Here is a 15,691-nt window from a genome sequence, read left to right on the forward strand (position 1 = left end):
GTAGTCTTCACTTTCGTATGGATGAATTTTGTGAGTGGCTGAATGAGTCATTCGCAAACTAAGATTCTACTTCACAGGAGTATTTTGAGAATAAGCTTAAGAATGTGTAAGTTCGTAAGAAAGGAGCTAGGGCTCCTTGGAGAAATGGCTGATTCCTGGACTGGGGCAGGGGAAGTACAGGATAAGCCAGTAACTTCTTATGACGCCAGAACGTGAGGAAGTCGTCACAAAAATATGGGGCATGTTGAAATGACACAGGGGTAACTTAAAGGAGCTCCCAAGAGCTAAGTCTGGGACAATTTGAGCAACAAAATAAAGAATGGTAGTAAAGGATTACAATCCCTAGAATAAAATAAATATGAGTCCATGCTTCTATCGGTAAATAATTGAATACATAAATAAATGAGGGAGAAGGAGCAGCTCCTGCTTAGATAGAATTCTAATTAATAAATATAGAAGGAATGATGTAAATAGAAAATCACTATTTGGCAAATACCACAGTAGTGATTGTTGCAGACCACATCCACCTGTGCATGCTAAAATTAGATGGCGGTATGATGAGAAACAGGGTATTTGCATACTCTCAAAATATCTCTTCACAAGATACTTAATATTATAGAGAGAAAAATACTAACTTTACAGTGGGGAAACCTAGACGAACACCACATTTTTAATTAATTTATTTTAAATTTATTTATTTTTGGCTGCGTTGGGTCTTTGTTGCTGCGCGCAGGCTTTCTCTAGTTGCAACGAGCGGGGGCTACTCTTTGTTGCGGTGTGCCAGCTTCTCATTGTGGTGGCTTCTCTTGTTGCAGAGCACAGGCTCTAGGCGTGCAGGCTTCAGTAGTTGTGGCACGTGGGCTCAGTAGTTGTGGTTTGCAGGCTCTAGAGCGCAGGCTCTAGAGCGCAGGCTCAGTAGTTGTGGTGCATGGGCTTAGTTGCTCCGTGGCATGTGGGATCTTCCCGGACCAGGGCTCGAACCCATGTCCGTGCATTGGCAGGCGGATTCTTAACCACTGCACCCCCAGGGAAGTCCCCCCTCTGGACTCTTTACAAAACTAAATCCTTGATATAAGTTTGTTTTATAATTTATATGCTTATGAGCAAATCAAACAATATAGTATTATATAATCATTGATATTTAAAAGATGTTTACTCAGCTGTGTTTCTCATCTGGCCATCTTTATTACTTTTCTCTTCCCTGCCTTCCTCTTTGCATCTGTATCTCAGTATCACCAGATAACAGGCTGTCACTCCAGCTCTGAATAGCATGTTTAATAGGTGTAACTGGTAGAAGAAAATGTAATCTGGAATGCAACATACCTTTCTCTCCAAGCTGCATTTCTCTTACTTTCACCACACTTCAAGAAATAAAAATGGTGCTTTGGAGGAGAGAGGAAAGTAAGAGGTAGAACAACTGAGAAGAAGAGAAAAAGCAAATTTTGAAGAAGCACAAAGGCGGGTAAGGGGGTGGGTGCAGCAAGGGGGGTTAGGTGAGAGTAGGAGAGGCTGGTCAGAGAAGGCCCAAAGTCAGGCTGCAGGATCCTCTCCACCTTTGGACTAGATAAAGCGCTGAGCCCTCTGGGTCTCAGGAACCTCTTATGCGGTGACCAGTGGGTAAGTAAACCATAGGTTAACTTGGGCCAGAATGAGCTTAATCAGCATCGCGACAAGCATTTCATGAGTGCCTGCCATCCATAGCCTCCTGAACCCAGTAACCACTAGGCTACCACCCAAGAAAAGACCAAACCTCCGTTCCAGATGTTTTATTCACCACTCTGTGGACAGAAGGGAGTAGAGTCCCCTAAATTCTCCCAGTCCCTTTTCTGTCCCCTGCCCAGACTCATCTTTCTCTAATCCTGGGGCTGACAGATCAGAGGGGAGGCTTGAAAGTCTGCCTTTTTTGCCCCTCTCCTTGGATGCAGGGTTCCTACCAAGCCATTAGAACTTGCCTGACTTGAACTTTGCCTGACAAGGAGTAATCCCTTCCTTTACAGATAACAGAATTGAAGATACCTGGTACTGGGTTGGCCAAAAAGTTGGATCGGTTAGTGAATATGTTGTTCAATACAGTTCTTCGTGAAAATGAAAAATGTCTTTTATTTTTACTTAAAACTGAATGAACTTTTTGGCCAATCCAATATATTTTAAACAATTTCCCAGGCAGGCATGACAGTTCTTGCTTGTATTTTTGTTAGACCATAAGGTTTGTGTGAAATATGTTCAGGCTTGGAAGCAGACCTGGGACCCCAAAGGCTTAACAGTTTTACTCCAGAATGATTTCTTTTCTTAGCCGTGCCGCGTGGCATGTGGGATCTTAGTTCCCAGACCAGGGATTGAACCCGGGCCCTTGGCAATGAGAGTGCGAATTCTGACGCTGGACTGCCAGGGGAATTCCCTCACTCCAGAATGAAGCTGAGTGTATTTTTAGAGTAATTTAGTTACAAAGAAATTGTGGCATCTAAGCCTACTTTTTTGTACAGGAGTCAAGAAACAGGTAAAAAATACAGGCAGGCTTGATTGATCTTAATAGATCAGATGTTGCACTGTCTGTGGCACAGTTTGCTGTTCACATTTCTGATCTAAAATTGCTATTCGGGCTTCCCTGGTGGTGCAGTGGTTGAGAGTCCGCCTGCCTATGCAGGGGACACGGGTTCGTGCCCGGTCCGGGAAGATCCCACATGCCGTGGAGCGCCTAGGCCCGTGAGCCATGGCCGTTGAGCCTGCGCGTCCGGAGCCTGTGCTCCGCAACGGGAGAGGCCACAACAGTGAGAGGCCCGCGTACCACAAAAATAAAAAAAAATAAAATAAAATAAAATTGCTATTCGTCCATGCTTAATGAACTTATTTAAAAAATATAAGGTAGTTTTCCTTACAAATGTGATCCCTATCCTAGAATTTTCGATCTGACTAAGAACTAAAACAGATGGGAGCAGAGCACAGTGGGTGATTTGCCTGCAAAGAGATGCTCATGAGGAGGTCATAAATCAGTGGTTCTCAGCGAGGGCGATTTTGCCTCCAGGTATATGTGACAACATCTGGAGATGTTTTGTTTTGGTTTTTGGTTTTTTTGGTTTTTTTTTTTTGCGGTACGCGGGCCTCTCACTGTTGTGGCCTCTCCCGTTGCGGAGCACAGGCTCTGGACGCGCAGGCTCAGCGGCCATGGCTCACGGGCCCAGCCGCTCCGCGGCATGTGGGATCTTCCCAGAGCGGGGCACGAACCCGTGTCCCCTGCATCGGCAGGCGGACTCTCAACCACTGCGCCACCAGGGAAGCCCTGGAGATGTTTTGATTGTCAGCCTGGGGAGGAGGTGCTACTGGCATCTAGTGGGTAGAGGCCAAGGATGCTGCTAAACATCCTGCAGTGCATAGGACAGCCCCTCAACAAAGGATTATCTGATCTGAAATAGCAATAGCATTGAGGTTAAAAAACAGTGTCATAAATATGTGCAGAAGATACTGTATGGACTGATTGATAAATCAGCTACGTTAGGAATAAACCCAAGATGGTGCCTACATTTGTGGCTTCTGTCTCTGGGACTTGTGGTTGTTGTTGGTTTTTTTTTTTTTTTTTTTTCCAGATTTCTATTTTTAAATCATTTTAGGCTTACAGACTGGGCAATTGTCATCTCCATCTGTTTTCTTAGCACTTGGTACATGGGAGGCTTTGTTAACTGTTGAGTGAAGAAAAAGAGAATGAGCAAAGAGATGCAGGAGGAGGAACAGATCCAGTTAGGTTTCACTTCCACATAAACTCTGTGAGAAACACTTAGGCAGAGGGAAGGTTTGGGGATAAGCTTCTTGGTTTTCTAGAAACATCTGGCAGGTCACCCCCCTGCATCTGCCTGTGCCTGTGCTTGGCTAAGGTTGTGCTTGTGGAATTGGTGTCAGGGAGAACATCTCCTGCTTTGGCCACTGATGAGCTTTGGGTCTTGAAAGAGATCATTTCACACCCTGCACCTGACCCTGGCCACTGAGGGTGACCAGGACAATGCTATAGGCCATTACCTATTAAATGTGTGTGTGTATGTGTATCCTGATTAAACATAGAAACCTGAAGAGTGAAAGTCTTATCATAATCCTGATGATAAATTTTGAATGTCTATATTAGCATATAATTATTAAAGATAAAAATGGAATTACAATTTCATGGTATATTATACTATTTTACAGTATGTTTTTACCATACTATAATGTGGACATTCTTTATTTTAGTATGATGGGTAAATCATTTCAAGTTGTCTGAAAAATAAGGATGATAGTATCCGCCCCCCTATTCCAGAGGCATTAAAGAGACTCAAATATAAATTAAGATTTGTGAAGTGTGTTGAGTTTCTTAGATGAAAACACCATGATGTTATGGTACCGTGTTGTATTTTTAATTGATTATAACAGTTTTTAACGATTCTATTATTAGTTTCTTCTGAGATGTTATTGAAATATTTTTTAAAACATTCTGAGTCCTCAGAGAGAAACCATTATGGCTACCTTAATGTAGTGTGTGTAATACTCTTAGATTTCAGCTGCCTTTTTGTGTTCCCCACAGGCAAATACGTGTATCAGCCGATGACCCCTGTGGAACAGCTTCCAAGCACTGAGATTCCCGCAAGGCCTTGGGAACCCACAAACACCATTCAGATCTCAGTGTCCCTCACTGAACACTTTTTGAAATTCGCATCTGTCTTCCAGCCTCCCCTCCCCCCTGATTCACCCAGGTACTGTATGATCTCAGACCTCTTTATTGACAACTATCAGGTTAAATGTATTAATGGGAAGATGTGTTATGTGCAGAAGCAGCCGGCGCCACATTCCCACAAAATTAGCCCCGAGGAGGTCTCTGCACACGATGCCTTAATATCAAAAGAGAGCAATACGCCAAAAATAGATCACTGCTCTTCTCCCTCAAGTTCTGAGGACTCTGGGATCAATGCAGTCGGGGCTCACTATGTGGAGTCGTGTGATGAGGACACAGAAGGAGGAGCAGAACTGAGTTCAGAGGAAGATTACAGTCCAGAGAGCAGCTGGGAACCAGACGAGTGCACCCTTCTCTCCCCTTCGCAGTCTGATCTGGAAGTGATCGAAACAATAGAAACCACCGTGTGAGCGTCCAGGCAGGAAGCCACGTCCTCTGATCCATGCTGAGCTTTTGTACTTTTGTCTAATGGATCCTTTTTCCAATGCAGTCGATGTTTTCTACCCCTCTCTAACAACCATACCAGTTCAGTGGTCTGCTGATTTAGCTTCACTTTTAAATTAGTCTTATAATTAAGACATTTTTTTCTTATAAATGGTTTTCTTTTGTATCTTGACTTCCTTTTTATGTAGCATCTGGTGTCATGAATTGTGACCCAGCCTTAATTTCACTGGGAACTTTGAAAGCAATGATGTGATGAAGTGATGATCACAGAGCACCACGGATCAGGTTGAGGAGCTGCCCGGAGTGAAGGAGACACTATTTTATAAAGAGCCAGTTCTTCGCAGAACAACTCTTTGGCGTTCCTTTTGGCGTGCTGACGAGCACCCCTACCCTGCTAGTCCCGTGTGGAAAGTGGTTCACGTGACCCCTCAAGGTGTGCACTGGTTAATGCCATTCTGTCCCTTTCCCCGTCTCCCCACCGCCTGCACTGGGGCTGGGCCAGTGCTGTCCTGGCTTACTTCTGGGAGGTTACTGGAGGCCAGCTCAGTCCCTAGTTATGGCCAGTGTCTGCACATCCCTCCGTTATCTGGGGCTGAGCTAGACCTCACTTCAGAAGAGATTCCACCTCTGTTTCAGGCTCAGTCCAGCTTTAGCTGAGTGCCTACACTCTTCAGGGATACAGAGTGAATAAGGCCTGACTCCCGGCAGGAAGGGACCACAGTCCAGTAGGTGAGGTAACTCCTGCAGGTGATGGGACCCAGAGTGCCCTGGGAACCCGGGGGAAGGAGAGATGTACTTGGCCTGGGCTAGCTGGGGATGTTGTACCATTTGAACTGGCCTCTTGGGGTGGGTTCCCCAACATATCCCTGCTTTTTAAAATTGTTCTTCAAGTCTGGGGGAAACTTTTAGGAGTTATATAGGAGGCAGCCACATCTGATGTCTTAAGAAAAAAAGTCAGTCATAGTTTTAGTTAGCATGGAAGTGCTAAAGACAGCAGTCCTTTAGGGATTAGGAATGAATCTAATAGGTTTGTTTAATTCTGCTTCATTTGGTTGTATGAAGCATTAGGATGGCTTAGGTGAGAACTGGATTAGAATTCAGTATGATGCATGGATTTTTTATGCCAATGCAAAAACAGTTGAAATAGTTTGCTAAGTCAGGAGAAAATATTTTGTGTAATATTCATTCACTTTACAACAGTAATATTCATGGGCTGTTGTAAATATTCTCTTTTCCTGCACACATAAAATAGTGACTCTTTCTTATTTAGCTCTCTTCAGAATTCTGCTCCTAATCTCCATTAGTAACTGGTGTTCTCGTGTGAGTCGGTTACCTGCTGTTTCTCCAAATATACCGTCTGTGTGGCATAGTTAAGAATCTAGGAAATTTAAAATATGGCCCACATGAAACCAGAACTGTCAAAGTTGGAGCTAGAGAAATACTTCCTACACCCTGACTATCCATGAGTGCGCGCTCATGGCATCATCTCATGACATATCTTCTGTGTCACATTAGTTTGTATTTTAAGAAGAGGCCTGTTGTGTCCTTCCCTGAAGCCTCCCCTTGGCATCTTTCAAAAGTCACTCCAGGCAGAACCTGCTTTCCTAGTTGTATGTGTAGTCACGTGACTGGCTAGAAGCGTTTGTTAGATTTAGGTGCCCCAGGCAGCCATAGGGTTTAGGAAGCAGAGTGTGCATATTCCTTTGAAAGCAGTGTTCGTTAACACTTTCTGTGCTGGATGAGAATGCAGCCAGCATAAAGTTCCCACCTATTGAAATGTAAAGACTTAACAAGTCAAACCAAGAAGGTGGTGAGCAGAGCTCCAGGTACAGCGGGGCCCAGGAGAGGGTGGCGGAGGAGGGTGTACGGAGAGGGGCTTAGGGACAGATAGCTGATGAGCCCTGCCCTGGGCTCTCAGCACCGCCCAGGATTGAGTGGCCAGCTGCAGCCAGGGCGACTCGCGCCAGGGTCCTGTCTTCACCTAACTCTGGGTGAGCTTGTTGCAACCCCGGGCAGGAACACGAGGCGCTCTTTCTCTGCCCCATTCCTATCAGTTCTCTCCTCCATCCGTTAATCTAATTGGAGTCAACCACCAGGTCTCCAGAGCCATGGGAATCCATGGGCACAGGGCCACGTTTCTGAGGCTGGCTGTGTCAGGGTTGGGCACTTTATATGGTAATATCTATGACTTTTGCCTATGTTCCTGTTTAAACTCCTGAACTGCCATTCAGATTAGCCATGATTTTAATGGAATTTTTGGATTTAAGACTTGTTGATAATCACTTTAAATATTTGCACAAACTCTTTATAATTAAAAACTAAGATTCACTTCTATCTATTTTATAGAACTGGAGATGTTCCACAGGATTCTAAATATCAGATGCTCCTGGATCTCAAAGTAGCCTTTTCTGACTAAGCACAGACAAGAATTCTTTTTTTTGTCCTAGCACTGTTAATAATTATCTGAAAATCATATATGATTGAACGAGAATTGTTTCTCTAATGCTTGCATTCCAACAACAACTGATAAGGATATAAAAATACGTAGTTTCAACTTAAATTCTAGGCCTATTCTGTTCTGTATTATATGAAAGAATTGCTCTGTAATCCTGATACTGTATTGCTCATTTGTATAAGCATATTTATAGGCACTTTTAGAAAATGTTTAGACTGCAGTGTGTACTATAGACATAGAACACAGTCATGTTAAATAGGTTTTTGATTAATACTTGTACATTGAGAGATATGAAAGCTTTATCATTTGGACCTTTGCTCATTTGGGGCAAACAGTTGGGCTGTGTGGGTGGAAAAACTGCTTTCTTGGGCTTTTATCAAAAACTGGCACTATTCCCACTTTTTGAAAGTTGGCGTAAAAGCTGTTAGGTAGAACATACAAAATAAGTGCTGTGTGGAATTTAGCTCTCTTATCTAACCAAGATTTCTTCCAGAATTTTCAAGTTTCACACATGTTCGTGACTTTTCTGAGAAATGACAAAGCAATTAAAATGCTTTTGTCGTTATAACTGTTTGGTACATTAACAACTGAAGCTTTACAATCAAATCTAGGTATTTTCAGGATCTGAAATGCAAATTTGAGGAAAACCCTGAAGAAAAACAGATGCTTTCCTGGAAGGGGAAGACCTGTAGTTCAAGGTAATACAGTACAAAATGAAACAGAAAATAAAATCACCAAAACCAGAACAAAACCATGAAGTTTGTTTTCCTGGATTTGATCTAGGATTTGATTTTATCTGAGTGGTGGTTTTATTTCTTAATCTCTACTTCCTGGCCTATTTGAAACATCAAAGTTCTTTTGGGGCGATCATAAACTCCTTTTAAAGCAAATTTCTCTACTCGGGCAATAGGATGCAACCAGATAATTTGGAAAGCTGTCAAAACATCCAGCTACTTTTGGTGGTATAAATACTTCTAGGCCAGAAAAAAAAGCACAAGTTAAAATAATATTTACACAGTCAACACTTGATTATTCCATCTTGTTTGCAAAATCTTGTTGATATGTTTTGGATTTTTACATGAGGAAAACAAAGTTTCCGTGGGATTTCTTTCCCGCTCCCCTCTCCAGAGGAGGTGTGAGCACATTAAGGAGGCCAGTTGTATTTGGGGCTTTTCTGTTGTGTGCGATTGTGTCTCTTCCCGTTGGACGTTTCCACACTTTATCAGTGCTGTCAATTCCAGGGATGTCAGTGCTTCTCACATCCAAACATAAGTACAGGGGCACTTCTCAAAACTAAGTTTGGAATTATTTATCTTAAAAAATTTCTTATGTCACTGCTCCCTTTCGTTGTCATGGATAATTGAGAGTTGACTGTCTTGGGAAAGGGTTGCGTTTCTGTTCGTGCTTTGAGTTCTTTCCGTTAAGGCTGAAGCAGTGCTCTCTTAATAGTCTGAACAAGTCTGAAAGCAAATCATCAGTAGCAGTTTTAATGCTGAGCTTCCATATCATCGTGTTCATGTGTACTTTTAAGGCTGTTCGTACCCTGTAATACGCACTGTGTGATTTTTTTAAAACCTCTCTGTTTTAAAGTTTTGAGCACAATGTTGATCCGTGTGTAATTTCCTAAAATTATATTGTTTTCCTACAAACAGCTCAACTTTCCTCTCTGTATAATACTTCAGGAAAATACTACCTTGTAAAATAAATGTGATTTTTTTCTTTTTTACCAGCACAAATACGATATTTTGAATTTTGGAATATCCTCCCCCTCCACCCCACTTTAGAGAGTTTGTCTGATTTAAGTAATAACACAATGTGAGCCTAACAAAAACAAAAGCCCCCATTTGCAAAATGTGGAAACATTTATACCCAGTGCTTACTTTGTGCTAGGAAATCAGTGTTTTACATCATTATTCCATTTAAATTTTACAAATCCTTAGTGCAGGTAATTATTATGCATACTGTACACTCACGGTCGCCACTGTTGATAATTCCCAGAACCCTTTATAATAAGAACTTTTTTGTTGGCTGCATTAGGTTTATACAAGTAAAAATTACATTCCCCCACAAACGGTATTTATTTCACACAACGCTACAAGCTATGTGTTCGGTTCATACATTCCATGTAAGACAGTTCTGACTGCAAGTTGGATCCAGGGAGGCCGCTGCCCTGCTGAGCCTCGGGGGTGCAGTCACTAGGTCACCAAGGCTGAGGGTCCAAGCCTCAGCGTGGCAGGTCCAGGAGCTTAATTTTTATATTCACACCAAGAAAAGAGTAGCTTTGGGGTTGGCTTTTATTGAATAACCTCATGGGGAGTGCTAAACAAATTTGCTTATCAGTAATAGAAATAATATCATTGTTTATATTAATAATGATAGCTCAACGGCTGCCTTCCTGCTTTCTCTGAGTATCCCTCACAGCAGCCCTGTGAAGGAGACTTCAGTATCCTCACTTCACAAATCAGGAAAAGGGCTCAAGAAAGAAAACATTTTTGTTCAGAGTGGCACAGCTTGTAAGTAAGTGGGAGTCATGTTTGAACTGTCACCTTGGCCGTGGAGCTCATACTCTCGGCCCTTTTCCTGCGTTGTGTCCTCCTGTAGCCCTTCCCACCCTCAGGGGCCATGGAGGCTGAGCCAGGAGGCCAATAGTGAGTGGGGAGGAGAGCAGAGGGTGCCCCCTTCCTGTCCGTGACCAAGAAGACGCCTCCCTCACCCAGACACCACCAGGCTTCTCCCTCCCTCCCCCTTCTGTGCTCCATGTGGACCTCCCCCCAACACGTACACGCGCCCGCACGCGCTCAGCATCTTTCTGCAGGTATCTCAGTGGTTTGATTTGGCCATTGCTTCTTCTATGTTTAATCATGAGTCTAGGCTAACTCTTTCTGCCTTCACAAAGGATAACTTGTCTTTTAAAGTGACTTCTGCAGACAACTCATCTCATTAACGAAGTGTGCATTCTACTAATTTAACTCTCTACATGATTGTATTGCCAAGTTGTAGAAAGCATCTCATTGTAGCCTCTTACAGATGCTGACTGCACACACTTTTATTCTGCAATAAACTTTAATGTAGCATCTCATCCTTACTACATTTCTATCGCTGGGAATTGGTAATGCCTTTAGCCCTTGGTGTCCCACTCCAGTTCTGTGATGAATGAAGGGGTGAGACAGGACCTCGGGACTCAGGCTCGCTGCAGCACGGTCAGGAGGAGCAATTGGAAGCCAGCGGGAATTCCTCAGAAACCGGGCAGGTAAGGGTAGACATGCCTAGATATTAACAGCGTTTTTCTGTTTGCTCTTTGGAATTTTCCGAGTTTTCTAAATGAGTTGGTGTTACTTTTATAACCAGAAACAAACCCTGTAAGCTGTTTGAAAGTGAGTTCGGGTGGAGCCTGGCACTGCAGGTTTGTGGGAGGAAGTGGGGAGTCTTCGAGTCTGGGCAGCGTTGCACCCACTCATCCACTTGGGGGAGGGGTGCAGACTGTGTGTCCTGGAACCACCCGGCCTCCCCAAGGACTGACCCCAGTCCAGGCCTCCAACCATGGCTGGAAGGGTCTTGGGTCAGTGAGTTGGAGAAAAGAGAGGATTTGTTTCTCATTGTCCTTCTCAGTCCCCAGTCTGAAACCGTGTGTGTGAATTTGGAGGTGGGAGACCAGAAAGCTTGGGCTCTGGTGGGACATCTTAGTTCTCTTTGACAACTAGCCTGTCACCTAGTGTACAGTCCCAGAGGATTTATCCCAAGAAGGAGATCTGGAGCGTCACTTGTAAGGTGACGACAGAAAGTGCAGCATTGTGGGTCCTCGGAGCCCCACAGCATCTGAAGGGGGACTTAGCAGGCATTTCCCCAGGTGTCACCTTACCTGCCAAGCCCGGCAATTCTGCATGACAGGCAGGACAGGATAATTTCATGAGTTTATGGCTGAAGCATCCAAGAGCTAAGTCAACAGTAAAGGCAGGTGAGTCACTCTTAATTGGCAGGTAAGTAGCAGGGCCAGAGCTCCAAAATTCTGTTGATGCCAAGTCCAGCCGGTGTTCCCCCCTCACTTGTTGAGCCGCTGCAGTCACACCTGCCCTCCCCTGCCTCTCTCCCTCCCCTGCCTCTCTCTCCTCCCCAGACCTGGGGCCCCGAGGCCATCCATTGCGGTCCTCACTCCCCAACCGTGGCTCTAGGTGGGGGCATCCAGGAGCCACAGCCCAGCCTTCCGGGCATCACCTGCTGCTGCCCTTGCTGTCAAGTGCTCTGAATTCTGCCCAGCCTGGCTCGACCTCGTCCTCGGTCTGGCTTGAGACCCAGATGAGACCCGGATGCTGCCTCTGGCTCAGGAGCAGCCCTGGATATAAGAACTCTCTTGAGAACTGGCCTCAGATCTTAGCACTTTCGGTGTCAGCCGCCTCGGCAGCCTCCTGCTCCCAGCCTCACTGAAGTGGGGCCTTTGATACCAGCTGCTTCCCGTGGTAGCACCAATCCTCACCCACCTTAGGCTTGCCTCCCAGGGCCAGCCTATTCCAGGGCACGAGGGCCTCATGTACTAGACTGAGTTTCTGCCCCCATGTTTAGAATCTTCCTGTATGAACTGTGATGCCAAACTTCATCAAGCAGATGTAGGTACACCCATGTATCAGCAGAGGACCTGGAAGAGCCATCCCAGCGTATCCACAACAGTGCTCTCAGAGGCCATGCAGTCAGGCCGGGAGCCCTTGGGAAGGCCCGGGGTGGGGGGGTGGTTCTGCCCTGTGTCCGGAGGGTGGGCTCCCTGAGGCCTGGCTGGGATGTGCATAGGGATCCACAGAGCTGGTTTTTCCTGGGAATCTAGAATGTTGAGAGGTAACTAGCATGATTTAGAAGCTGCACTGAATATGGGGAGGACGCCAGGGGTTCGGGATTCCTGAGGAACCCAAGGCCCTGGGTGAATGGGGCCTAGAGTGGGCATCTCTGTACAGGTCACTGGGAGGTCAGCACAAGATCAGTGGGTCCAACTAGAATTCACTGGGGTCTTTCTGATGACTGGGGTTCCAAAACAGGTCAGTTCTTCCCGGAAGATTTATCCTTACCCCAACCTATCCAAGAGTCACAGAGAAGCAGTGAATTCCTGGAGCTGCAATGTGTTTCCTGAATCGGGAAATTACTTGGGCCCCATGTTATGCCTGATATAGCCACTCGGAAAGGGAATAATGGGTTATGGAGAGGTCAGAAGTGGGGAGGATGAAGGGAGGAAGTTGACTGGGAGTCACCATCTCAGGTGGAGGTGGAGGTGGAGGTGGATTGTGGGAGTATTGAAGGATGATGGGCCAACTCATTCTTCTAGAGAGAGAAGAGGCCAGGTTGGGCAAACCATGAGGTCCCCCACTTTGTCAGGGGCTGGGACCTGATCTGGCCCTCCAAGGCTATTGGCACCAAATTCTGACCTCTGCGATGCATGTAGCGCAGAGTTCCGAGGGAACCGATGTCCGATAGGAATGGGCTACTGGCTTCCCTCGGTTATTAAGTGTCCCTGTGTGAAGCCGAGGCCCATCCCCACCAGCAGCTTAACAGCAGATCCCAAAAGGCTCCTGAGCCAACTGATCCCTGGCTGGGGCAGGAGGCAGAAGCCAGGGCCTGTGCACCAAGAGCTGGGGAAGGGACTGTGCAGGGGGTGGTGTGCATGTCTGACCTGCCCCGTCGCCCCCGAAGCTGTAGACACGCATTCATTCACACAGGCATGCATATGTTCAAAAATCTGTTAATTATACCTACTCTCTGACTCTGAAAAATCATTCCTAAGTTTATACCCAACAGAAATGCATACATATGTTCACCCAAAAGACAGGAAGAAGAATGGTAATGAGCCAGTACTGGAAACAACGCAAACATCCATTAACGATAGAATGGATCGGTTATGGTATATTCATACAGTGCAATACTATTCAGCTTTGAGAAGGAATACCATGGAGCAATCTCACAAGCGTGATTGGAGTAAAAGAAGCCACTTCCAAAAGAGTAAATAATGTACTTTGTGAAGTTCAAAACAGGCAAAACCATGTATGGTGTTAGAAGGCAGGATGGTGGCTGACTTGCGGGGTGATGAACAGAATTCAGGGGACGTCTGAGGTGCTGGCCATTTCCATTTGCGTGATCCGGGTGCTGGTTATACAGGTGTGTTCACTTCATGAATTAATCTGGCTTTGCAATGTGGTTTGTGAACATTTCTGTCCATAAAAAGTTTACTTTAAAAAGAGACTTAAGAGATGGTGGCAGCGAGCCTGCTTTTCAGCACTGTGCTGTGAAAGACACAGGCGTGGACTGGACACAGCCACGTCCCTCAGGAGTGATGGAGGCAGACAGGAAAACACCCAAGCGTGGAAACAAGGTGAGTCAAACTGCCCCTTGCCTGGGGAAGTGGGGAAGGCTTCATAGAGTATTGGGGTGTGGAGGAGGCTGGTGGCAGAAAGATGGCCATGGGTGCTCTGAGAGGAGGGGCCCCTGGATGAACCCTCTGATGAGTCAGGGCCACCCCCTGGAGCTCAGAGGTGCTCAGAATCCCCTCAGACTCTGCAGGGACCTGAGGTCCGCCCTGGGCTGCCAGAGGACGACACACTAGGTCTTTCCTGCAGCTCTGGGCACGTCACACGCACCTGATTCTGGAGATGCACCTTTGGAAAAAACATTTTCAGCAGGCAGAGCTGAGTGGAAACATACTGCTGCTAAAAGGATCCCCAAAGCTCTGAATTATTTATTCACGGATGCATTCATCATTGATGAGGCCCCAGTTGGCTTTCCTCTTCCACAAACAACTGCCCTCCCGCTCTCACCATGGTAGGCTGTGGTTGGTACCATGTTACCTTTACAAAGCATCTCCCCCACGTCACTTGGACCTTCACTGTAGATGCAGCAGATGCGTCTCTATTTTTCAGAGGAGTACTAGCCTTCCTCAGCTCACACGTGGGCCTGTGGGGCCTGTGCCTAGAACCTGGGGCCCCTGACTGGCAGTCCAGGGCTCTTTCCAACAGCGCATTCTGCTTCCTGTGGGGAACTGGGTGAGACTCCATCCCCCTCCTCGCCCCCCGTGGCAGGAGGTGGGGCACTCAGCTGAGCTGGGAGCTGACTATTTTCAGATGGTCCTTTCAAATACTTAACCGTTTGCCATGTACAAAGAAGAAACAGGCTGTGATGGACACTGCTGCGTTTTTGGCAAATCAGAATCCCTCCCTTCTTAGGGCCCTGACTTCCTTTCAGAGGACCACCTTCCCCTCCCCCGGGCGCAGCATGGGAGGAGCCGGCTCAGACCAGGCACGTGCCCTCCCCAAATGGTAGCTGATGGGTGCCTGGAGCCTCCCTCCCTCAGATCTTTCCTCTTACCACCTGTCACAGCCCAGGGGCGGGCATGTGACCCGCAAGAGCAGCTGGAGCTCAGCACTGGGGCTGGAAGCGAGTGCTCAGAGCTGCTGCTCCTCCATCCTGGGAGCCCCCCACCCCCTCAGTGAACTCCTGTGGCCATGTCAGCGGAACCACGGCCGCTGACTGAGCCTGGATGGATTTCCAGAGAAGTCTCTGCTAAGGAACTGCTCTGAGGTGGGACCCGACGTCACTGCAGAGTAGGACATGTGCTAAGTGCCACGAGGGGACAGGGACCGGGCCCAGCACTGCCCAGCCCTGGAGTCGGTTTCTCATCTGCCCTTAGATGAGGCAAGAGGGCTCTTCAATCCAATCCAGAAGGCATGACCTGGATATAAGGCTGCTGTCACTTATTCAATGGTGCTGTGACTCGAATGACAAATAACTCTTGGGGATGATCAACCAGGTTAGTGGCTGGAGGAGACTGCATTGCTGGTGTTTACCAGCCCTGGTTTGAATAGGGGCTCGGATGCTCAGTAAACTGCCTTGGCCCTTTAGAGTGTCGACTGAGGGCAGGCAATCACCACATTTTGCTTTGAGACTGTCGAGCCCCTTTGGCCTTAATTTTAGACTCGTTAAGAAACCTTCTGATACGGAATTTGTGGAGGTGGCATCACTGGCCCTGAAATCAGTTCTGAGTTTTGTGCTTTGCTACTTCTTGTGTGTCGCCTTGGTTAAATTTTCCAGTGTGAGCCTCCGCTTTCTCATCTGTAGAATGGAGATGAGAC

General features: G+C 46.4%; 1 protein-coding gene across 2 annotated transcripts in view; it reads left to right on the forward strand.

Annotated features, from left to right (window-relative positions):
- C4H3orf70 (chromosome 4 C3orf70 homolog) overlaps positions 1-12,243 on the forward strand; it is a 113,965-nt gene extending 101,722 nt beyond the window's left edge. The window contains exons 2-3 of one of the 2 annotated variants that reach the window (XR_016393043.1): positions 4,547-5,570; positions 7,484-12,243. Coding sequence is in view for 1 of the 2 variants with exons in the window: in XM_022570474.3 (XP_022426182.1) it covers positions 4,547-5,103 (557 nt within the window). In the remaining variant the exon portion in view is untranslated. Of the gene's footprint in view, positions 1-4,546 lie in introns of both variants that reach the window. The other variant, XM_022570474.3, reaches the window with a different exon arrangement.
- The last annotated feature ends 3,448 nt before the right edge of the window (positions 12,244-15,691 follow it).

This window comes from Delphinapterus leucas, chromosome 4 (assembly GCF_059928025.1).
Source record: "Delphinapterus leucas isolate spDelLeu-1000000601 "Yukka" chromosome 4, BTC_Dleu_Yukka2, whole genome shotgun sequence".
NCBI lineage: Eukaryota > Metazoa > Chordata > Mammalia > Artiodactyla > Monodontidae > Delphinapterus > Delphinapterus leucas.